The sequence below is a fragment of the Trachemys scripta genome, chromosome 1 (assembly GCF_013100865.1).
Source record: "Trachemys scripta elegans isolate TJP31775 chromosome 1, CAS_Tse_1.0, whole genome shotgun sequence".
Lineage (NCBI taxonomy): Eukaryota > Metazoa > Chordata > Testudines > Emydidae > Trachemys > Trachemys scripta.
The window spans coordinates 144,705,623-144,730,725 of NC_048298.1; the positions used below are offsets into that span (position 1 = coordinate 144,705,623).

The 25,103-nt window shown below is 47.2% G+C and overlaps 1 protein-coding gene across 4 annotated transcripts in view; it reads right to left on the bottom strand.

The window, feature by feature from the left end:
• Positions 1–8,232: 8,232 nt before the first annotated feature.
• Positions 8,233–25,103, bottom strand: part of CFAP91 (cilia and flagella associated protein 91) — a 60,491-nt gene continuing 43,620 nt past the window's right edge. For all 4 annotated transcript variants that reach the window (XM_034788640.1, XM_034788649.1, XM_034788658.1 and 1 more), the window contains exons 17-19: positions 11,303–11,665; positions 9,550–9,580; positions 8,233–8,402 (exon numbers count right to left, since the gene is read on the bottom strand). In XM_034788640.1, coding sequence (XP_034644531.1) covers position 8,402; positions 9,550–9,580; positions 11,303–11,665 — 395 coding nt within the window. In that variant the 3' untranslated portion in view covers positions 8,233–8,401. The remainder of the gene's footprint in view (positions 8,403–9,549; positions 9,581–11,302; positions 11,666–25,103) is intronic.

A 25,103-nucleotide genomic window follows, 5' to 3' on the forward strand; every position in this document is an offset into this window, starting at 1 on the left:
GAAAGATATTAGGTTTATTTGACACAAGTTTTTCTTGATAAGTAACAGTCAGCATGGATTTGTCATCTTATTATCTTTGCAAACTAATTGCTTGATTATTTGCTCCATTATCTTTCCAGGTACTAAAGTTAAGCTGACTGGTCTGTAATTCCTCAGGTTGTCCTTATTTGCCTTTTTATAGATTGGCACTATAGTTGTCCTCTTCCAGGCCTCTGTAATCTCTCCTGTCTTTCATGAGTTTTGAAGATAATCATTAATGGTTCAAATATCTCTTCGTCAGCTCCTAGCCTCAGTGTGGGGTGCAAGAAGCGTGTGCACAGGCCAAATAGACACTGCTAAGGAAAATTGCCAATGGAAGGTGCGTGATGTGTGCACACACTTGAAGTGGAACACCCACAGGGACACATCCTTGAAGAACCACAGTTATTACGAACGGTGAGTAAGCTTTTCTTATCTACCTTATAGTAACTGGAGTTCTTCAAATTGAATACCCTGTGGGTATTCATGACCAGCCTTCCTTCCCCTCTGCTCAGATTCTCTCTTGATTTGCAGTAGAGTGATGGTCAGTCCTCAGTGCCCCTTACACCCTCAGCTGGGAGCATGAGGAGGAGAAGGGCACAGGAGTCGACCAATGGTCACTGCTACTGAAGAATTTCCGATCCTGGGTGCATGGCGCTCATGCACACCCACAGTGAATATCATAGGACCAAACATTTAGAAGAACTCCAGTTGATATAAGGTAAGTAACCTTCCTTTCTTGTTTTGTGTAACAAAGATTTTTGGCTTAGAAGAAGGGATCTAAAATGACAGAGTTCAGACAGCAAAGGGCTTCTTGGTTAAGAAGGAAACATAAAAGGAAAAGGAAATGGCCACTTCTGGATTTGGCTGATCTGTGCAGAGATGTGAGTCATGTTTAGATGTAAATGCTGATCTGCCTCGGAGACATGGTGGGGAGAGTGGGGTCGAATTGAGGTGACCTCAGTCATTCTTCTCAGGCTGCACTTAGACAGTTGTATGACATCTGCTGTGTCCCTCACAAGCCCTCATCTATGGGTCCATCCTCTCCACTGCTACTGGAGTGAGTGTCTTTTGGGAGGACTGTGAAACAGCCTGGATTAAAATGTCAGCAATAAGTGGATGACACCCAGCTCTGTATCCTCTTCACATTAGACACAATCAGTGCCAGTTTCTAGCTTTCCCAGGGTCTGGCTGGGAGCAGCATCTGGAAGAGCAGCTGGCTGGAGGAAAGACTGGGAAAGACTAAGGTGATGCTAGTGGAGATAGGAGAAAATAATTGCAGGAACTCATCACTTCTTAAACATCCTCCCGCACATCAGTTTGACAGTCTGCATCCTCAGTGTTCTTCCAGGATCCTCCCTGATTCTGTGTAACCACATAGGGACACCCTTTTCCAGGCATCACTGGCGAGGCCATGACATCTCCTGTCAGAATGGGATTTAGCCCCTGTGATCCAGGCAGTCAATAGGCCACAATACTGTAAATCTCTTGTAGGTAGGTATGAAATCACCCACCTTCAACAACTACAGTCAAGTCCAGTCCCTGCTCACTGGAGGGAAGGGAGAAATGTATCCTTGAGTGCTCACTTTGTACGTTTGGGAGGCACTCCTCAGATACTACAGTAATGGGCTTATCTAAGTACCCAGCTAGCCTGATTGTAATAATTCCTCTTCTTCACATCCTCTTTCTGTTTGTATTGTGGCTTTAAAGGATTGCTTGAAAGGCTCTTAAATGGCGTCAAATGTCCTTGTTGGGATCAAAGCAGACTCATTTAATAACTTATAAAGGCAGAAGGGCACCACTGTGATCATCTAGTCTGAGCTCCAGTTTAACACAGGCCTTGGGACTCCCCTGAATTAGCTGCTGTTTGAAGGAGAGCAGAGCTTTTCAAAAAATATTCAGTCTTGATTTAAATATTGTCGGTGATAGAGAATCGACGTCAACCTTTGGTAAGCTGTTCCAATGGTTAATAATTCTCATTGTTATTTACACCTTATTTCTAGTCTGATTTTATCTAGCTTCAGCTTCCAGCCACTGGATGGTGGTGTACCTTTCTTTGCTAGATTGTAGCTCCCCTTATCAAATTTTTGTTCCCAAGTACTTATAAACTGTGATCAAATCATCCCTTAACCTTCTCTTTGTTGAGCTAAATAGATTGAGCTCCTTGAGTCTATCACTATAAAGCAGGATTTCTAATCCTTTAATCGTTGTCGTGGCTCTTTCCTGAACCCTCTTCAATTTATCAACATCCTTTTTGAATTGTGGCCACCAGAGCTGGACACCATATTCCAGCAGTGGTCGAACCAATGCCAAATACAGAGGTAAAATAGCCTCTCTACTCCTACTTGTTGTTCCCCAGTTTATGCACCCAAGGACCAAATTGGCTCTTTTGTTCAGTGTTGCACTAGGAGCTCATGTTCAGCTGATAATCCACCATGAGCCCCATCTCTTTTTCAGTCACTTCTTTCCAAGATAGAGGTCCCCCAACCTGTAAGTATGGTCTGCATTCTTTGTTCCTAGATACGTATCTTTTCATTTAGCCATATTAAAACATGTATTGTTTGTTTGCGCCCAGCTTGCCACGTGATCCAGATCGCTCTGTATCAGTGACCTGTCCTATTCATTGTTCACCACTCTCGCCATATTTCTATCTTCTGCAACTTTTATCAGTGATGTTATGTTTTCTTTCAGATCACTGATAAAAATGTTAAATTGTGTAAGGCCAAGAACTGATCCTCTGGGACTCCACTAGAAACATATCCACTTGATGCTGATTACGTGTGTCATGTTGATTTTGTATCATTCTAGTTTCTTAATAAAAATGTCATGTTGCACCAAGTCAAGCATCTTACAGAAGTCTATTACCACAATCCCATTAACTTTATCAACCAAACTTATAATCTGATTTGAAAAAATCAAGTTAGTTTGACAAGATCTATATTCCATAAAGTGGTAGCTCTCAGGCTGCTGCTGTGAAAGTCCGATCTGGTTTCTCTAAGAGAAGACAAATGGACAAATGGAAGCGACAGGAAAAATAGCAAAATAGAGGGAAATGTAGCTTCTGTGTCTGCTGCTTGGAATCCAGTTGCTGGGTGACCAGAGGCCCAGCAGATAATACATGACCTCACTAAGCATTTCTAGACCCCTGATTTACTCCTCTGTCTATGGGAAGTGTATGGCTGAGTTGCTCCCATTCTCTCTGGCCAGTTAGTGGGAAGCAGTGTTACTTACTGAGGCCAGGGCTGGTTTGGCATCGTTTACCTTCCCAAACTGGTCATGGCAAATTGTTGCAAAGTTAGATTTGTCCTGGCTGGCTAAGCCAAACTTCTACTGGAAATGAAAGCAGGAGGAGGGGTAAAGTGAGGACAGAGATTGATACCCCACAAGGGACAGCAGGAACCCTTAGTTCACATCTCAGCTCCAGTGAGAGAGATCTACCAGCACCTTGGACCTTTTGCAATAAGACGTTAGATGAGGAAATACCACAGCAATGACCCTAGCAGAACAGACAGAGGTCAAGCGCCATTGCTCCTACTACTTGCCCTCTCTGGAGCTTTTGATACTGCCCCAAAGATCAGATGACCTGGTTATATGACATGGCAGGAGTAGACAGTCCAGCACTACACTGGCTCCAATTGTTCTCCACCAATACTAGAGATTAGTCCTGAGTACCTGCTCCTTTTCCCCAGCAGCCCTTGATCCAGAATCCTATAAATATCTACCCTATCCCCATCTTCTTCTGTAGCTACATGAGGCCTCTTGCAGAGAGAGGAAGACCCCACAGGCTCTGCTGCCAACAATTTGCTGATGGCACCCAGCTGCATATCTCATTCTTTACAGACACAACGGATGTCCCAATGGCTGCCAACAATCATCTCCTCAGGGAAGAGCATCTGGTGCAAACAGTGATGCCGGTGGAGAGAGGGAAGCACTTTAGAGAGCTCAATGAGACACTGGCCTTCTATGAAAGGCAGCTGTTCTTCTTCATCACAAAGCCATTTGGTCCTGCTCAGTTCATCACTAACTCTGGTCTGCAAGGCAGCATTGCCTTCTTCCACCTTTAACTTTGCCCCATCCTCTCAGCTGAGGCTCCACATTCTCATCGCCCCCTCTCTTGGATTAGAGGGATTGGGATTGAAGGTGGCAGCCATTCAGAAGCTCCAGCTGCCTGACTCCACAGTGGCTCAAACTGGAAAGACATCATGCCATTCTCCACTGGCTCCGGTTCACATCTGGTGCCAACTCACAGCCTAAGTCAATCTTCTAGACCAGCTATGGATCAAAAAAACTTTACTAGGTCAGTGCCTCCCACCTCCATCCGTGGTCCCACGATCCAGCTGGGCTCCTCTGGGACAAAGCAGACTAAAAAAAATCCCAGGGTGAAGCTTGCAAATGCCAAGAGATTAAAGAGCTCTTGATCAAGAGGTGCCTGACTGTTGAAGGAGCTGCCAGACAGCTGACTGAGCCAGACCCTGACCATCTTCAGAGCGGGCTGCAGGACCCACCTGTGCCAAAACTTTCTTGCCCTAACTGACAACAAGGAAATATTAACATGGACAAACAAAACCCACCCAATCCAAGAGCACTTCCTAGGAGACGTGCAGAGCAGAACCTACTATGAAGTCCTCTACAGACAACATTGTCCAGAGCTGTAGTCGATGTGTACGCAAACAGAATTAAGGCCTGGCATATACCACAACCAGCGGTCCATGGAGTCTGTGTGGATTGTAAAAATGCTACAGCAGATTCTGATGAATTTTAAAGTGGAGGTTTTCCGTGAATTAAAAGAGCAATTAATCATGCACTGACTACAGAATCCCCTGGGTGTATTAGTTATTAAATTCAGTCCCTTTGATGCCATTTCCCTGTTTTCAGTTTGAGATTGTAGGAAAAGCATATTGGCTGCCTGTTTCTGCTAGAACAGCCAGCAGTGAAATAGTTAATGTTGGCATTTAAGTCCTAATCGCTGGTAACAAGCCATTGAGATGAAGGGGACAGTTCACACCTCTCTGAGCTATTTTTCAGGCTTTCTGCAAACACAGGAAGCCAACACTGCATCAGTGCCACTTGATGCCTGTTTTCAAAGTTTTCTTCCTAAACAAAAAGAGTAGAAACAGAGACTGTTTTCTGAAAGCTCAGTTTCTCGAACATACTTCTGCAGCAAGGGGTGAATACTGTGGCTGTGAAATAATGGAGTATACTGGCCTTTGACTATGGGCACTATAGAAATATAAATTAAATACAGAGACAGGCACCTAGAGATATTTCAGAGTTTGGGAACCTGAGATACAAAGATGCAACAATGTTTGTAAGGTGCTTTAATTGCTAAGGATGCTCATTATTGGTTCATTTAGAAAGACTGCTGGGGATTAATCCCTGCAGTGGCTTAAGGGGAAGTCTCTCTGTGATGCTATTGACAAGCTGTTTTTTGAATGGAAAGGTAACAGGGAAGTGATGTTGATCCAGCTGGGTATTCAGTGGGGCAGAAGGTTAAATACTCCCTCGATTTAAGGGCTGAACAAAGCTTTTGGTCAATACTTCAGGTTTCTTGATGTGTCTGTACTTACAGCACCTGCTCCGTGCCAATGTTGTCACCAACAGCAATAGTGTCCGCTCCGTCCATTGCAACTGCAATTAACTCAGTGCAATTAGCATGATGAGTTTTCAACATCCATCATGGAGGCATGGGTTATGGTCCCTGCTCACGGCAAACCACCTCAGTTATTGAAGCTGCCAGAGAGCCTCCTCCATGAGGCTCCATTCTGGGTAACAGGCTCAGCATTCATATCAAAATGCACTGTTAGTGGACGAACTAAATCCTGGTAAAGGTTCAGCAGGTGGTCGCTGGGCTTTGCAATTCATCTGTTACCAAACAGCTTTGGGTCAGCTGCCAGGCGGTGCTGTGATAGCATACAGTCGTTGGAGATGACCTGATGTGCAGGGGAGTAACTGGAATCACTGTTGCAGAGCTGGTAGTTAGTTGTGAGGGGTGGATGCTAAGGAGCCATTCTATAGGAACCAGCAGACATGGAGAGCTCTGTCCACAGTGGCCAGCAAGGTTTGCTTCTCTTGGGAAAGGACCAGGGGTGGCTCTAGTCTTTTTGCCACCCCAAGCACGGCAGGCAGGCTGCCTTTGGCGGCATGCCTGCGGGAGGTCCCCGGTCCCGTGGCTTCGGCGTACCTGCCGCCAAATCCACGGAACCAGCGGATCTCCCGCAGGCATGCCACCGAAGGCAGCCTGACGGCCACCCTCGCAGGGACTGGCAGGCCGCCACCCGGGGCTTGCCGCCCCAGACATGCGCTTGGAGCACTGGTGCCTGGAGCCGCCGCTGGAAGGGACCCTGTCCTTTGTTAAAGGAGAGCTGTACAGGAATAAATGTGATTTTTGTCTGGGGGGGAGTGGAGGGCTGTTTTTAAGCACTATATGAATTCACAGTATCGATTTGGAGGAGAGGGAGGGTGCCCAGGCTGGTAGTGAGGAAATGAAAGGGGTGCCAGGCTCACGTGTGTGCGGGGCGTGGGGGCGGAGATGGGTTGCAGACAGCACAGTAGGAAATGACAGTAGAGATGAAGCATGGAGCTGAGTTGCCTTTACTCCCTCCCGCTGTTTTTCACTTCCTCCTGAGCAAGGGGCTGCCCAGCCTCAGCGCCTCAGACAAAGGTGCCACGCGCTAGTGCTGGATGCGGTTCTCTGACCCGGCCCCTTTTCAAGCAAAGGTTTGGATGTCACAAAAGCATCAAAAGTTTACATGTGTAGCTGAACCTAGAAGTCTCCTGTTCCCACCCTCTGCCCAAATCTCCAAGGGGGGGCAGTAATTTACTACCCTCCCACCAAACTCTTTTGGGGGCAGGAATGGCCTGCAGGCTTGTTCCTTGCTCGCCTCAAGGACCCTCATCCCCACAGTCTCCCCTTCAGAGGGCTGCATTCCTGCTTGTGGTGCTCATGTGGCTACGGTAGTTTCTCTAAGGGCCAGTGTGATCCCTCAGCCTTCCTGTGTAGTCACCTTAGTTGGGTCTCATTTCCCCATTGCCCTGGCGGTGGTCTCCTGTCCCTCTCATGCACTGCAGTTGTCAGAAAAAAGGCTGATGTGCTCAGTTGGATGGTGCATTTTCCGTCACTGGTGAATGCTGCTTCTCTTTGAGTGTCAGAGAAGTGCATGGGGCCAGAATCCGATTGACCTTGTGCTGGAGTAAATCAGCAATAAAGCCAGGGGTTAGATGGCGTTACATTGGAATGAGGCCCAATGCTTGTGTCTAAGCCAGGGAAATGAACTGATTTTGATATGTGTAAAAAATGGCTCCTCCTCTCCACCCCTCCCATGTCTGTATGTATGGTTAGGGGAGGGTTGCACCAGCTCATTTTCCAAGTATAGACAGGATCCTAGAGAAAACAAACTAGGGCTGAGAAGCTCTTCTTGGGTGGCTTACCCCAGCTTCAGCATGTGTGAGGAAGAAAATACTGACGCCCCCTCCAAAAAGGTGTGGCTGCTTGGGGAAGCTGAGTGGAAGGAGGTTCAAAATCATCTAGTCAAAATCATCACTTAGTCAGGCCAGAGCCAAGGCTACTAGGAGGAGGAAATTGGTAACAGTGCAGCTAGGACCTGGCTTAATGGCTTTTGGAGATTGCAAACTTGGACAGGAGGCCAAGTTCTGCCCTTGTGGATAACTCTAGGGCTGGCTTCAGCAATGTTATAAAAGGAATTAATTTGGCCCAGTGGTGGCAGATATGCCCATAGCATTTGTGTGGCCAGGTGTACAGAGAATGGCATTGCACAGAAAGTGGCACAGAGGGATGGGTGTTTTTATGACATTTCTATCCTGGCAAAAGCCCTAGTGCAGATGCAGTTCTACTGTCATAAAATGTGCTTTAGGGAGTATAGCTTATTTTGTTCAGGAAACTGGTATAAGGTAAGTCAGCAAAAGAACTCATGTGCCTGTGTTCCTACTAGCAGAGTTTGCCCATATAGCTATACTGGCAAACCCTTTCTAAGGTAGACAAGGTTTTAGTTTGCATTAAAGCCTCAGGCCTGTTAAAAGCCTGGCTTCTGGGAATGAGACTCCTAGCCTCCCATTATTGCATCAAGCCCAGGGGCCATATTTCACCATCTCACTTCAAGTCAACAGATCGTCATAGCTATCAAAATCCAGAACCTGCCCATACAGTACAGTGTCAATTACTGTGGCACGTTTGTAAAACCAGCAGCAAGCAAGAGAGAATGTTCCCAATCTTTATTACTGTAGACCCAGAGGAATCCATTGTGCATATTTCAGATACAAAGATCACCCCTAAAGACTTCTCTTTCCCCGCTAGGAGAGGGAATGGAGTCTTCTTGTGCCTCTTGTCGCTGAGCCTCTTTCCTTCTTCAAAGCACGTTTAGCCAAGTCTGACAAAGAAACCACACATGACAATTGAAAGCAATTTCTAAAGCACTGGCAGTGGAATCTCCATCAATAAAATGACATTTCCACCACACATCCGGCCACAGACCTAGCTTACATGATATGTCAAAATCAGTGCAAAATGCTGCACTACCCTGATAGCGTCCCTTAAAAGTCAGGACGTTTAAAGATTAGGGTTCTTACACTCCTAGATTCTACCCCCTACTACATATACATAGTAGAGAATACAGGAGGCTGCCTTTATGATCAGAACAAGTTCTTGAATACTTTGTCCATTAAAAACCATATCACCAAATAAATGCAGGCATCAGGTTTATTTCAACATGTGATTTTTAGGAACAACACGTGATTTTTGTTCCTAAAAATCCATCATATCCAAGCTCCATCTAGTCCAGGCTCCTGTCTGACAGTGATAAGCACCAGAAGCTTCAGAGGAGGGTGAAGGAAACCCTACTGCAGGCAGATGGGGGATAATCTGCCCTCCAGGAAGGCCTCATTTTAATCCCTAATAGTTGTTAGATTGATTTAAACCCTGAAGCACCAGGTTTCATCTCTCTTCCAATTTTTTGTTAACACTAACTTTTGAAAGTTTGACTGTTTTTATTATCCATGTAAGTGTCCAATCCTTCTTTGACTCTTGCTAAATTTTTGGTTTCAAAGACAACCTGTGTCAGTGAGCTCCACATTCTAATTATGTGTTGCGTGAAAACACTTTTTTTTTCCCCATCAGATTTGCATTCACTATTTTTCAAATTTCTTTGACTATCTGTTCATGTTATGAGACAGGGAAACTCCTGCTCTACCTTCTCTAGACCAGTCATTATTTTATGTATACTTTTATCATGTCCTCTCTTTCTCACTCCTTTCTAAGGTAAATCCTAATCTTTTTCATCTTACTTCATAGGAGAATTTTTAATCTTTAATCATTCTCATCACCCCTACTCTGAACCCCTCTAATTCTGCAATAAAATCCAGCTATCCTTTGGCCAGCATACATATATAGTCATAGCACCTGCAGCCCAGTGATTATTTCAGTGTGTAATCACATGGCTTTGTTTTTTATCTGTTTCCTCTCCCGAGCCCCCCATCTGACTCATGGCTCACAGGACTACATATAGTGTATTCACTCACCAGTCTTTCATTTCTGTTTTATGTTCTCCCCCTAAAAAAAACAAAATCAAAAAACAAAAAAAAAGGAAATTTAATGCAAAAATCCTATAGTAACGCACTGTTGAGTTTCTAAACAATTTGTTATTTGTATCGCAAAAGGATAGAATTACACACTGCGGTAGCAGTTACTCAGGGCTTGTCTTCACTACTGTGCTAAATCGGTGCCGCTGCCTTCAATTCAGAAGCGCCAATTTAGCACATCTGGTGAAGACGCATTATGTCGACAGGACAGCACTCTCCCGTTGGCGTAACTACTCCACCTCAACAAGAGGTGGACGCTATGTTGGCAGGAGAGTGTCTCCCACTGACATAGTGCAGCGTAGACACTGCTTTAAGTCAATATAACTTATGTCATTCAGGGGGGTGGTATTTTCATATTGCTGAATAACATAACGTACATCAACTTAAGCGGTAGTGTAGACAATGCCTCATTCACAGTATATCTGAAGTTCTACATGCAAATAATATTACCTGGTACACAGAATGGCCAGGTGGTTATACAGGTAAGTGATGTAAAGGGGAAGTACGTAGTGATATTATAAGCTCATTATATTATGTGCAGTAAATCGATTTGTAAACAAATAGCTACAGCTTGGTGTGACTTTCTTTCTTTCTACACACGTAAGCACTTCTGATACCTAGTGCGGCTACGCCATGTTTCCATGAACAAGTTGGATGCATTTGGGGTTGGCATTTATTTGAGTTTAAGTTTGAGATTCTAAACCTACAAAAATCAGGAATTTGAAAAGGAGAGATCCAACAGCACAGTGAGTCCCTTGCAGATCGATAATCAAATAAATGCACTACACGCATTTGCAGGATGTTGCTTCCAAACATTCTGAGCTTGAGCAATCACACACTTGCAATCAAGGCAAAGTCAGCACACCAACAAAATGGAATTTATGCTCTTTCCAAATACATTCACCAGGAAAGTCAGGCCAAATGGTAACATTTCAGGAAAGTTATAAGCACTTGAAAATGTGGTCTTTGAATGAATGTGTCACCTCAGCCATAGCCATATTTCTGCTACCACAGCCCCAGTACAATAGGGCCAGATGCTGCTTGACTTGCTCATGTGAACAGTCCAACTGCAGCTAGTGGGACCACTCCTATGAGCATGGGGTTATTAACACAAGGAAGCTGGGAGTGAGCCTCCCCTCTAGGTAGACGTGTGCTAGCTCAGTTTGAGCTAGTGTGCTAAAAATAGCAGTGTAGCCATTGCAGCTCGGGCAGCCCCCCAGCTCAGACCCAGGGGGTCAGGTGGGCTTGAGAGCCCAACCCCAGCCTCCACATGCTATGGACAGTGGCAAAATAAGGACGAGATGTATGTAGTGCAAACTCCCAGTTCTCTGAACTAACCTTCCCATCCCTTGACAACCATAAGTGGAATTTCACTGTTCAACAGTTAAACTACATCTTTAAGGTTTAGACAGTAAAAATCTCTGGGAGTTGAACCAAATACAGTGACAGACTGCTTTGGACAGGGGCTTCTATGGCATAATGCTCTCAGGACTGCTTCCAGGCAACAATGTTGGCAGTCTGCAAGAGATCCAGATGTTGCTGCCCCTGAGGGACGTTCTGATGGAGAGAGAGATGCTTCTCCATCCTGTGTACAGTCAGGCTGGTGCCCTGAACAAAGAGGGTGCAACTTCCTTCCCTCCCCCAGGGACTGAGCCCCAATGACTGAGGCAGGGAAAACAGATCTCAAACTCACCTGACTCATCTTCTCTCTTTGCAGGGGCTACGTCAGCCAGCGATTGCCTGTCCGATGTAGCTGAATGGCTCACCACTAACCCTCCCTGCTGGGTCTCGTCATGCAGTGCATCATACAATGCTTGGCTGGCTAGGACAGCATAAGGACTCTCTATAACCTCTGCCGCACTCTGTTCAGCAGTTGTTCTGCTGAGAGCAGAACTGGCTGCCACAGGAGGAGGACTCCCTGGTATCTTGGTCACAGATTCTCCATTACCCAGTGCCTGCTGTCCCACCACTGAAGAGTTCTGAGCCACTGCTATGTCCGTGCTCCTGTGGATGATCTGATGAGCAGCACTGATGTGTTTCCGCTGGGACTGCCTCACTGTACACAAAGAAGAGAGAGGATTTTCCCTTGGAGCCATATTGCATGAATTCTCTGCATGGACACCCACCCTCCCCCGCTCCCCCAAAGGCAGCTCTTAGCTTACAGGAGCTATGAAAAAGCCTGTCTCAGGAAAAATCACACCCTTCTGGTTTGGGCTGATAGGGTTCTACTGCCATCTAATAGTAGCAAGCAACCTTGCATTTTGCTTTGAAGGCAAGCTGTGGAAATGGACAGACCTGCCAAGTGTGTTTCTCTCCTACTCAGGGCAAAAGTGAGAAAGGTACTCCTGTGTTTTAAACTCCTTTCCCCATCACTATTTGTTTATTGTAACAAATCTTTGAAAGAGTGCATCTGAAATCTGTCCTCTAAATTCCAGGATTCTTACTCTAGCCCTGGTGCACACACTGGCTTTTTACAGCTCTGTTATTACAGGATTCCTTATGAGTGCTGAGCTGAGTTTACTGCAGGCTACTGCTTTGTTATTGTAGGTTTGCTGATGAGTGCTGAGTCAAAGAATACCTGAAACTGGAGACAGAGGAGACCCAATAAGTCACCTAGTTTATCTCCCTGGGCCAATGCAGGACAATTCCTTACTGTCCATTTTATAGTTTTCCTCCAATCAAACTCTCCCATCCTTTGCTTGGGTGACAATTCCCCAGTCTAAAGCGTTCAGCCTACATTTTCCTTTCCTTCATTTTATCCCACTACTTGTAGTTCCCTCTGTGTTTATAGCTTTCCAATATTAATACACTGTTCCCCTCCCCCCAATCATGATTTAAAAAGTGTTTGGTTGTGCAGGCAGGACTGAACCATGGTCTGCAAAAGTCCACGGTTGTCCCAGGGTTTGGGTCCATCTATACTGCAAGACTGAGTCACATTTTAACTGCAACTGAAACCCACGTTGACTCCTGTGGCTCTAACATGCTGAAATCAGGTCTCCAACACGGTCGTTGCAACAGTATAGATGGGACCGCACTATCATGTCTGAATATCATTAATGTGCTGATTACTCATCTTCCAGACCCATAATGAAGATGTAAAGTAAGACTGGGTCTAACACTAAGCCCTGCAGCTCCTCGGACTCAATACACTGCCAGTGACCAGCTCTCATTTGTTTTCTTGAGTCTGTTTTCAATCCACATGGCAGTGCTCCTCTTTTCCAAGGCATTTTGACTTCATTTGGAGCAGCGGCAGCCAACAGGGCGGCTAACAGGGGAGTTTGAGAGGGAGTTCTCATTGGAGGAGAAGGTACCTGTATTTGCATCTGTCCTGGGTGTTCCTGGGTGTTCTTGTGTGTTTGTTTGTTTTGGTTTGTAGGGGCCGGCAGGGGCTGGGTGCTGGGACGGACGCCGAGGCCTGAGCAGGGGGCGGGGCTTGGCTGATCAAGGGGCCCATAAAAGCGGCCGCCCAGCCAGGCAGCGGGACAGCTGCGAGCAGCGGCAGCCAACAGGGCGGCTAACAGGGGAGTTTGAGAGGGAGTTTGCAGGGGGAGGTAAAGGGGGAGGCAGGAGGGCGGGGTTCGGTGTGTGCTCTGCTCCCACAGGTGCTGTGGGCAGGGAGTGCAGCAGGCATGAGCCAAGCAGCAGGAGCAGACAGAATGCAGATGGCTGCATGTGGAAGCTGTGGTATGTATATGGTCCTAGCAGGGGAGCCGGAACACAGGTATGTGTGTATGAAGTGTCGCCTGATAGTGTTACTGGAGGAAAAGATTAAGGGGCTGCAGATGCAGGTAGATACCCTGGTGGAGTTTAGGCGGGGGTTTGAGCAGCTGATGGAGGACAGGCAAGGAGGGGCTGAAGGAGAGTGTCCTGCAGCGCAGGTAGAGGCAGAGGACGGTGAGAGGGGAATGGAAGGGGGAGAACATGGGAGGTGGAAGCATGTGACTGTGAGAAGCAGGCCAAGGAAAAGAAGGGCCAGCGAGGGGGGAATAGAACTCAGGAATAGGTTCGAGTGTTTGGATAGCGAGGTGGAGGGGCAGCAGGTGGCGGCTGAGGGTGGGAGAGTGAGGAAGAAGAGAAGAGCGGCTAGTCCGAGAGAGAGAGGGGAGGAGTTGATGGAGACAGCACCAATTCTGGGCCACGGGAGGAATCAGGAAGGCATGAGGGGGAGCATAAGGGAAGATAGGAACAGGCACAGGTCAGGACTAGAGGGACTAGAGACTAGATTACTAGATCGCACTGTTGCCAGGCGAAGGCAGGTGTATGTAATTGGAGACTCTTTACTGAGGAGATTGGACAGGCCTGTGACCAGGGCGGACCCGGAGAACAGAAGGGTGTGCTGTCTACCGGGGGCAAAGATACGCGATGTGGACCTGCGGTTGAAAAGGATCCTAAAAGGAGCAGGTAAGAACCCCTTGATAATCCTTCATGTAGGAACGAATGACACGGCTAGGTTCTCGTTAGAGAGAATCAAGGGAGATTATGCCAGGCTGGGGAAGACGCTCAAGGAGATAGAGGCTCAGATTATCTTTAGTGGGATTCTGCCCGTTCCGAGGGAAGGGCAGCAAAGGGCTGATAGGATTGTGAGAATAAATAGTTGGCTAAGGGAGTGGTGCTATAAGGAGGGCTTTGGGATGTATGGCCACTGGGAGGCTTTCGGGGACAGACACCTGTTCTCGCGGGATGGGCTCCACCTGAGTAGGGAAGGAAATAGACTTCTGGGAGGGAGGCTGGCTCATCTTATCAAAAGAGCTTTAAACTAGGAAGTTTGGGGAGAAGGTTGGGAGATGCACAGTTAATCTCCACGCCAGATTCCAGTATGGAAAAGGTGAGTAAAATGAGAGGAGACATAGCCGGGGAGATGAGATTGGACATAGGAAGGACAGGGGGGATGGACGCAAGGAGGCCCGCAACTTATAGTGCTACTAATGGGAGACAGGCTAAACGACATACATTAGGGTGTTTATACACCAATGCCAGAAGCCTAGGTAATAAAATGGAGGAATTGGAGCTCTTGGTCCAAGAGCTGAAACCAGATATCGTAGGAATAACAGAAACGTGGTGGAATGGCAGTCACGACTGGAACGCAGGTATGGAGGGGTATGCGCTGTTTAGGAAAGACCGGAATAAAGGTAAAGGTGGGGGGGTGGCATTGTATGTCAATAGTGAAATAAGCTGTAAAGAAATAATAGTTGATGGATTAGGTAACACAGAGTCCGTCTGGGCAATACTCACACTGGGTAATAGGACTACTAGAGCCTCTCCGGGGATAGTGCTTGGAGTGTGCTATAGACCGCCGGGATCGACCCAGGATATGGATAAGGAACTATTTAATGTGTTTAGAGAAGTAATTACTAATAGAAACTGTGTAATTATGGGGGACTTTAACTTCCCTGATATAGATTGGGGCACAAACGCTAGTAGTAATAATAGGGCTCAGATGTTCCTAGATGTGCTTGCTGATCAATTCCTTCATCAAGTGGTAGCTGAACCGACGAGGGGGGAGGCCATTTTAGATTTGATTCTGGTAAGTAGTGAGGACCTCGTTGAGGAAGTGGTAGTGGGGGACAATTTGGGCTCCAGTGATCATGAACTAATTCGGTTTAAAATACATGGGAGGAGTAACAGAATTAAGTCAAAGACTAGGGTTTATAATTTTAAAAAGGCCAATTTTAACAAATTAAGGGGACTGGTAAGGGAAGTGGATTGGGCAAACGTATTAATGGATCTAAAGGCAGAAGAAGCCTGGGATTACTTCAAGTTAAAGATGCATGAGCTGTCGGAGGCCTGCATTCCAAAAAAGGGAAAAAGATTACAAAGCAGGAGATTTAGACCGAGCTGGATGAGCGACCGACTCAAAGGGGCGATTAGGAAGAAACAGAAAGCGTACAAAGAGTGGAAGAGGGGAGGGATTAGTAAAGAAACTTACCTTAGCGAAGTCAGAGAATGTAGAGATAGAGTGAGAAAGGCCAAAGGCCGTGTAGAGTTGGACCTAGCGAGGGGAATTAAAAGCAATAGTAAGAGGTTTTACAGCCACATAAATAGGAAGAAAGCAAAGAAAGAAGAAGTGGGACCGCTGAAGACTATTGCCGGAGAGGAGATTAAAGACAATCTAGGCATGGCGCAATATCTCAACGAATATTTTGCATCGGTGTTTAATGAGGCCAATGAAGGTATTAGGGATGCTAGCATCACTACAGAGGGGCATTCAGGATGGAGGATTACCGTATCCGAGGTAGAAACAAAACTTGAATGCCTTAATGGGGCTAAGTCGGGAGGACCGGACGATTTTCATCCGAGAATATTGAAGGAATTGGCGCGGGAAATAGCAGGCCCGTTAGCGATAATATTTAATGTATCTGTAAACTCGGGGGTGGTCCCGTTAGACTGGAGAATAGCTAATGTGGTTCCTATTTTCAAGAAAGGGAAAAAAAGTGATCCGGGTAACTACAGGCCTGTTAGTTTAACATCTGTAGTGTGCAAGGTGTTAGAGAAAATTCTAAAAGAGAAACTAGTTGAGGACCTGGAGGTTAGTGGTAATTGCGATAAATTACAACATGGTTTTACGAAGGGCAGATCGTGCCAAACGAATCTGATCTCCTTCTTTGAGAAAGTAACGGATTTATTAGATAAGGGAAATGCGGTGGACCTAATATACCTGGATTTCAGTAAAGCGTTTGATACTGTACCCCATGAGGAATTATTGGTTAAACTGAAAAACATGGGGATCGATATGAAGATCCAGAGGTGGATAAGGAATTGGTTAATGGGGAGAATGCAGCGGGTCGTATTAAAGGGTGAACTGTCGGGTTGGAGGGAGGTTACTAGTGGAGTGCCTCAAGGTTCGGTTTTGGGACCCATTTTATTTAATTTATTTATAACTGACCTCGGGACCGATTGCAGGAGTGGGCTGATAAAGTTTGCGGATGATACGAAGGTGGGAGGCGTTGTAAAATCGGAGGAGGATAGGGATATCCTGCAGGGAGACTTGAATGAGCTTGTGAATTGGAGTATCAGGAATAGGATGAAATTTAATAGTAAAAAGTGTAAGGTGATGCATTTGGGGATGACTAATAAAAATTTTAGTTACAAGATGGGGACGCATTGGTTAGAAGTAACGGAAGAGGAGAAGGACCTAGGGGTCCTGGTAGACCGCAGGATGACTATGAGTCGACAATGCGACGTGGCGGTGAAAAAAGCCAATGCTGTCTTGGGATGCATTAGGCGAGGTATATCTAGTAGGGATAAGGAGGTCCTGCTTCCGTTGTACAAGGCGCTGGTGAGACCTCATTTAGAGTACTGTGTGCAGTTCTGGTCTCCCATGTTTAAAAAAGATGAACTTAAACTGGAACGGGTGCAGAGAAGGGCCACTAGGATGATCAGAGGAATGGAAAACCTGTCGTATGAAAAGAGACTAGAGGAGCTTGGGTTGTTTAGTCTGACAAAGCGAAGGCTGAGGGGGGATATGATTGCTATCTTTAACTATATTAGAGGGATTAATACGAGGGAGGGAGAAGAATTATTCCAGCTTAGTACTAATGTGGATACGAGAACGAATGGATATAAACTGGCCGTGGGGAGGTTCAGGCTTGAAATTAGACGCAGGTTTCTGACCGTCAGAGGGGTGAAATATTGGAACGGCCTTCCGAGGGAAACGGTGGGGGCGACGGACCTGTCTGGTTTTAAGATTAAGTTAGATAAATTTATGGAGGGAATGGTTTAATGGTAAAACATAGTAGTCAAGGAAAACCAAGAAATGGTAGGTAAATTGTATAATGGCCGACAGGGGTCAGGCTGGAGACTCTTGCCTATATGCTCGGGGTCTTACTGATCGCCATATTTGGGGTCGGGAAGGAATTTTCCTCCAGGGCAGATTGGCTGAGCCTCTGGAGGTTTTTCGCCTTCCTCCGCAGCATGGGGCAGGGATCTCTAGCAGGAGGGTTTCTGCCAATCGAAGTCACCTAAAACAGGATTGGGGACTTCAACAGCAGAGTCCAGGGAAGGGGTAGGGACGGTTTTATGGCCTGCAGCATGCAGGGGGTCAGACCAGATGATCATAATGGTCCCTTCTGACCTTAAAGTCTATGAGTCTATGAGATACTGCATCAAATGCTAAATCCTATGGAGCTGCTGCACTCCCTTCTATTGGAATTCTATCCAAAAAAGGGGTGAGAGTTGTCCTTTCTAAAGCCTTTCTAAAGGTGCAGGAAAGATCATATAGGCCCTGTCCCATAGGCCTATACACAATCCTAGGCCCAGGGATCCAAGTATGGCCAAGGAGGTGGCGTGGGTGGAGGCATCCATGGGCGCTTGTACCAGTGAGATGGTGGCTGTGGATGTCTCTCACAAGTGAGATCAATTTCCTCAAAGACCTCTGGAAAAGTGCCTCTGTTGGAATGGAGAGGAGCACCTTGGACAGATAATTGAGAGACCGAGGCAAAATGTTCATTAGAATCCTCCTCTTACAGATCACTCTGGAGTGGTGGGAGCACAGGAAGCAAAAGAAAGTAAAACCGTCAGTACTGGAAAGATGTCTGGAGGTCCTTGGTATCAAGAGCAGATTGGAGCTGAGCAATGGTGATCCGGGTGTCTTGGACACAGTGAGGTCTTGTGGAAAACAAAACTCGAACAGTATTCAGAGTGTTGTTGGTACAGTGCCCATGGCCTGAGACGAAGTAATGGCGGCTGATACAGTTGACTGTACTGAATCTCAAATGCTTGGAGGGGGGGAATGACTCCAAATGGAGCCCAAGCAGACTTCTTTACTGATTGAGAAGAGGTAGAGCTCTTCTCGCCACCTCACTCCTCTGATGGTATTGATGGCCTATCAGAACCCCACATTTTGAAGTCTTTAGGCTTTACAGTGCTCTCAGTATCTGAGGAACCAGCAGCCTTGTGGGTAGTGAGTCAGAGACCGATGGATGCCAAAGTGGCAGGTGTCATTGGCAACTATGATTTCGAGGTAGATTCCCTACCTGGAGAACTTGAGGCACTGTTTTGGAAGTCTTATGAGAGGAATCTTGGGTCTTCCTCTTAGACACCTTTGAGGAGTGCGTCTCGGAGACAGCAGAGATAGCCAACTGACTGGAGACCGGCATACGGGGGAATCCCCTGGCCTGGATCAGAGGCTGGGTGCAGCAAGCTCTCCACCATGGATAGCTGAAATTTGATCTCCCTTATTTTTTCTGAGTTTAGATTTTAATACGAGAGAGAAGTTGTACTTTTGGAAATATGAGATTCCCGAGGCAATGGATGCATGGGATTGCCTGTCACTCACTGGGACTGCCTCCAGCCATGATAGAAAGTGTTTGAAACCAAGAGAACCAGGCATGCTCTCCCAGTAACATAAAGCTCCCAGCAGGGGAGAAACTAAGAAAGAGATAAATACATCTAAAACTACTACTAACTACCACTAAAAACAATTATAATAAACTAACTACTATAAGAGCTAAAGGGATACATTTGAGGTAAAACTCAACATGGAAAACTGCTAAGGCTCCGAGGCGGTTGAGAAGGAACTGAAGGCGGTTCACTTGCACATTGCTATATAACAACAGTGCGAGCATGAAACTGAGTAATATGCATGTGCTGGCCAAACAGACACAGCTATGTGAAATCTCCAATCAAAGAGTAAGTGCACGTAGAGTGGAGCATCTACAGGGACACTACTCGAAGAAGAAAAAATTACTTACCTTGTAATTCTGCTTCTCTGAAGCTATCACTATGCAGGGTTCTCACTCCTGAGTCTTGGCTCCATAGCGTGAGATGGCAGAATGCCACTAGTGCTTAAGATTTTTTGACCTCTAAGGGCAGCAGTAGCAGGATAAAGCATGAGCCAGGCCCTCTGCTGGCAGACACACTGCTGCATATAAATGTGTCTTTGGAACTTTCCAATTACACCTCTACCCTGATATAACACTGTCCTCGGGAGCCAAAAAATCTTACCGCGTTATAGGTGAAACCGTGTTATATCGAACTTGCTTTGATCCACCTGAGTGCGCAGCCCCGCCCCCCCAGAGCACTGCTTTACTGCGTTATATCTGAATTTGTGTTATATCGGGTCACGTTATATCGGGATAGAGGTGTAGTTCCTTCTTGACAATGTTTGGAAAATGAGTTTCCACAGGAAACTTTCCACCATATCAAGTATTGCTCCAGCTCTTCTTCGAGACCCCAGTGCATTCTTTCCTGGGTCCGACCTTGCCTTCTGGTCAGGTCCTATCTGGTTTATCCCAAATTTTGGAGTCCTTTGACACTTTTACTCTGCAGTATTTCGGGGATGCCTTGTTTAATTTCAATACTTCAGTACTTGCTTTAGCATTTATCACAATTAATATTTTGGTGCCTAGATGACTGTTTGCTAGTGCCGCTCTAAAGTCAGAAGTCCCAATATTTTCATCCTCTCTTCATATGGAAGTTTTCCTATATATTTGATCGCCTGCAACCATCTCTGAACCCTCCCTTTCTGCTCTGTCCTCTTGGAGTCGCATGGACTAGAACTGAACACAGTATTCCAGGTTAGGGCATATCATCGAGATATATATTGTTATAAATAAGTTTAAATCTTGTTATGGGTTGAGTTAAAACCAATGGGCGAAGGCATCCTTCATTTACAATAGCTGTAAGAAGCAGTTACGTGGCCATACCTAAAACAAAGCCTAATAGTCTGCCTAAAAACTAACCTCAGATGGGCGGGGGTTCCATTGGTATTTGTTGTGACCAAAGGGTTGTGTAAGTGAAAGACAAGCTGGGGTGCAGAATCAAAATGGAGACAGACAGGACACCGAACACAGACTCAGAGGCAAGAAAGCCAGGCAGCACCATGTGAACATGTTAGACATGACCCTGGAAAAAGCAAAAGAGAGAGCTTTTTGGGTCTGGTGCTGGCTAAAGAAGCTTGGGGCTGTAAGTTAAGAAACTGTTACTTTGTTTCTGGCTCCCCCTGTGTTTGGAGAAGCAGGACCTTGTACATCCCTTGTAAATAAACAAGATTGCATCAAAGAAAAAAGGAGGTTACTTACTGTAACTGGTGGTTCTTTAAGATGTGTGGCCCCTATCTGGATTCCAAACATGGGTGCGCAGGCGTGTCATGCGCCGGAGCCGGAACCGTTCGTAGTAGTGTCCATTGACCTGCGCATGTGTCATGCATCGGCCGCGTGGCGCCTCTGAGGTTTTAAGAGGCTGTGCGTGTTGATGCCACTCCAGTTCCCCTTGTTCCAGTAAGCGATGGAGCCTGTAGCAGAGGGGATGGAGGGCGAGCATTGGAATCCAGATAGGAACCACACATCTTAAAGAACCACCAGTTACAGTAAGTAACCTCCTCTTCTTCTTCGAGTGATAGTGCCTATGTAGATTCCATATGTGGGAGAGTAGCAAGCAGTGCTCAGTGTGGAGGTGGGTGCAAGGGCTCTTGAGAAGTTATGGTCTGCAGGACAGCCTGACCGACTGCCTCATCTGTTGCTGTTGCAGGGCCGATAGCATAGTGGGTGGAAAATATGTGGACAGAGGACCAAGAGGCCACCTTACAAACGTCCTGCCACAGAACGTCCACAAGAAGGCCGACGTGGCGACGTGTGGAGTGAGCTGTGACTCCTGAGGGAGGGGACAGGACGTGAAAGAGCGCATAGCAGTCCTCAATACAATGAGAGATCCATTTGGAGAGGTGTTGTGAAGAGAGGCCATAGCCCTGGCAGCGCTCTGCAATGGCGAGGGAGAGCCAGGGCAAGCAGGAAGGCATGGTTGCATTGGAGATAAAAAGCCAATGCCCAGTGGACATTGAGAGAGTATAATGTGCACTCCCTCGGGAAGGTGTGCAGTTGAGGTGGAACGGGGAGGCCACCTTGGGGAGGAATTTGGGGTGAAGTTGCAGGGAGACCTTGTCCTTGTGGAAGACAGTTAAAGGATGGGTCCGCAATCATGGCTGCCAGCTCACTAATTCACTGCGCGGAGGTAATGGCCACCAAAAAGGTCACCTTTGTGGAGAGATGGGTGAGGGAGCAGGTCACAAGGGGTTGAAAGGGTGGCTTAATGAGGGTGGAGAGGACAAGGTTCAGGTCCCAAGAGGGAGTAGGTTTCTGCACAGAGGGGAAGGTGTTGAGAAGGCCATGAAGGAAGCAGGTGGTAGTCGGGTGGGTGAAGACGGAAAACAGGAAGAAGGAAGGCACTGAGCATTGCTAGGTGGACATGGACGGAGGAGTGGACAAGGCCCGACTGGCGGAGGTGAAGAAGATAATCCAGGAGGATGGGAATGGAGAAGAAGTCTAGGGAGTGGCGGTGCACCCATGAGGTGCAACGGCGTCATTTAACCTGACAACGGGCTCTAGTGGATGGTTGTCTGCTGTGAGTGAGGATCTCACACATGGGGGCGGAGCACGCCCTGTCTACATGTAAGCCCCATCCAAATATCAAGTCATGAGGTGGAGAGGGCCTGGGTTGGGGTGCCATGAGTGGCCGTGCACCTGTGTGAGGAGATTTGTGAGGTAGATTGTGGGAGGGGGCGGTGAGTAGAAAGGCGAAGGAGATCTGTGAACAAATATGGTGATGCCAGGAGGGGGCTATGAGAAAGACAGTAGTATAATCCTGCCGCACCTTGCGCAGGAATTGTGGGAGCAGGGATTCATAGATTCTAGGACTGGAAGGGATCTCGAGAGGTCATCGAGTCCAGTCCCCTGCCCTCATGGCAGGACCAAATACTGTCTAGACCATCCCTGACATACATTTATCTAATCTACTCTTAAATATCTCCAGAGATGGAGATTCAACAACCTTCCTAGGCAATTTATTCCAGGAGATGGGAGGGAAGGTGTAGTGTAGTTTGGTGGTCCAGGGAATGAGAAGTGGGTCGCCCTGTGAGCCCGGACTGAGGGTTCCTCTGGAGTAGAACCACCTCCTGAATGAGGGCAAGCCAGTTGCCAAGTTGGCCCTCCAAGCCATGGTTGACACCACTGATACCACATCCCACCCTCTGGCATCCAGGGTGGTGCTGTGCCACAATTCGTGACTTAAATTCAGCCGTTTTCTGAAAGAGGTCCAGACTACCTTAGAGGACCTCCCCCTTGACAACTACAAGCTCTTCAGCAATAAAATAGATGAATCCCTCCACTCCCTTAAGAACTTCTGTGCCACCCTCCACCCACTGGGCATCTATACCCCGGCCCCAACAGTAGGCGGCAACGGTTGTCCTTTCGACTCCACCTCCCCAACGCGCACAAGGGCCATCTCGCCCACACACACACAGCCCCTTCACTACTCTGCTGCTGCTACCTTTACCATTTCCACCTTTCCACAACGCCCGTCCAGAGGATGTAGGATGGCCAGGAATTGGTTCTGGGGTCCTGAACGTCTTCCACTTGCAGGCTGAAGAGCACATCGTCTGGGGACGAAGAGGCTCCAGTAGGGACTGGCGATGTGGCAATGTCCTGGGTGTCTGTGTGGATGGAGGGAGGGACAGTGTGGATCGGAGACGGTCGGTGATGTGGCAGAGACGGTACCCCGTAAGGATAAGGGTCCCAGGAGGGCCAGTGGGGCCAGACATACAGATCCGTGGGCATCGGCAGTCCCCAAGTGTTACGGAACCATGTCTCGGCAGAGGGACCATACACAAGTGGGTAGAGCTGGCACCAAGGGTTCAGGCTATAGGAACGCAAAGGTGAGAAGGCATGTTCTGGCTCAGAGAACCTCTCCAAATCAGAAGACACGTCCAGTAGACGCAGGGCTGTCGTGGTGCGAGGCATGGCGGTCCAGGAGCAGGAGAGGTTCGGTGGTCGACAGTGCCAGCGGAGACAGGCAGAGTGGAGCAGGATGCTGCCAGAGCAGGAGAGGTTCATCCGCCTTAGATGGAAGCCTCACAGCAGCTGGAGATCCGGAGCACTGAGGGGAACCAGTCTACAGCAGCATGAGCTCGGCTGCTGGCATCAAAGAGGACAAGCATCCCAGTGTGCGCAGACCAGGTGTGAAAGTCCGGATGGTCCCGGCCATGTTGACAGTTCTGGGGATGAAGGCAGTGGGCCATGCACCGTGGCCAGAAGTGGTGCTGGTGGGATGTGGTGATGTGTGGACTTACGCTCCATACGAGATTTCTTTGGAGGTAGAGCGGCTGGCTTGACGCGCAACTTCTCACCCGACCTGGCACAGCTCAGGGAGGCAATGCTGCATTTGGAGGCACTTCCCCTCGGGAAGTCACCCTTACGCCCATGTCTGTGTTTCTTACGCACATGGTGGGGCTTCAGCAGTACCACCATTGCCGCATGGGAAGGGCCTGGAGAAGCGCTCCGGTGGATCTGGCGGCGCAGGATTCGATTGCTCACGTGGGTGCATATTCTCCTCCATGAGGTGTTTGCGGAGGTGAGGTTCTCCAGCTTCCCGAGTTCGAGACGGGAAGGAGTGGCAGATGGAGCTATGGGTGACAATGTGAGCTTCGCTAAAGCAAAACAGAGACAGCATTCGTGTTCATCGCTCACAGAGAAGGAAGACGAGCATGAAGCACAGCTTTTAAAGCCAGCTTGCCGGGGCATAGCCCTGGGATGGGGAGCACCCCGTTGAGGGGAAAAAAGGGGAGACCTAACTAACGACCATGGACAACTAACTACAACTAGAAGAAACTATTTACAGGAAAAAACAGACAAAGTTCTCTTAGCAGGTTAAGAGCACTAAGGAACAGGGGGTTCAAACTCTGGCCATGCAGTGGTAAGAGGGAACTGGAATGGCGTCGACTCCCAAAGCCTCTTAAAATCTCAGACGTACCACGTGGCCAACGCATGTACGGGTCAACGAACACTACTACGAACAGTTCCGGCTTGGGTGCATGGCACGCATGTGCACCCACGTTTGGAATCCACATAGGGACCATCATTCAAAGAAGAATTCCAGACTCTGTCAATTTCTACTCCCAACTGGAACATCCCCAGGATTCTGAACTTAGACTTGCCAAGCAGGTTGAAAAGAGGCAACAATATGCATCCTAATATTTCGTTTCTTTTTTGCCTCTGCTAAACATGAAGCACAGGTTTTCATTGAGTTATTTACAATGACATCCCTATCTTTTTCCTGAGTGGTTACCTCTTGTGTTCTAAATTAAATGTACATAGCTAAAATATATCAATAGAAAGGTGGCTTTTTTACATTTAAGTCCAAAAAATAACTCATTGCAATAAATTTTGCTAATTGTAACTCTCCAATGCCCAGATCTACTCTGAAAAGTGGCTTTATAAAAGTGGCCATATCTGATCCCTGGATGTAGCTGAAGATTTCAGTGACCATAACTGGTTTGTACTGACTACTCTGTTAGCCCTGCAGAGCCTGCACAGTTAAGAGAGGAGCTATTCTAGCTCATGCACCATCAACAGAATTGTTTGCTAGGTGCTTGATTGTTATTGTTGGTGATACACAAGCCAGAAAGAAGCTAGCATGATTCTTATATCCCAGACTATGTTTGCAGGGCTTATAGTTAGCAAATATTTATATTTTTAATCAGTAAACTGTGAGCACATTTGCTCTGG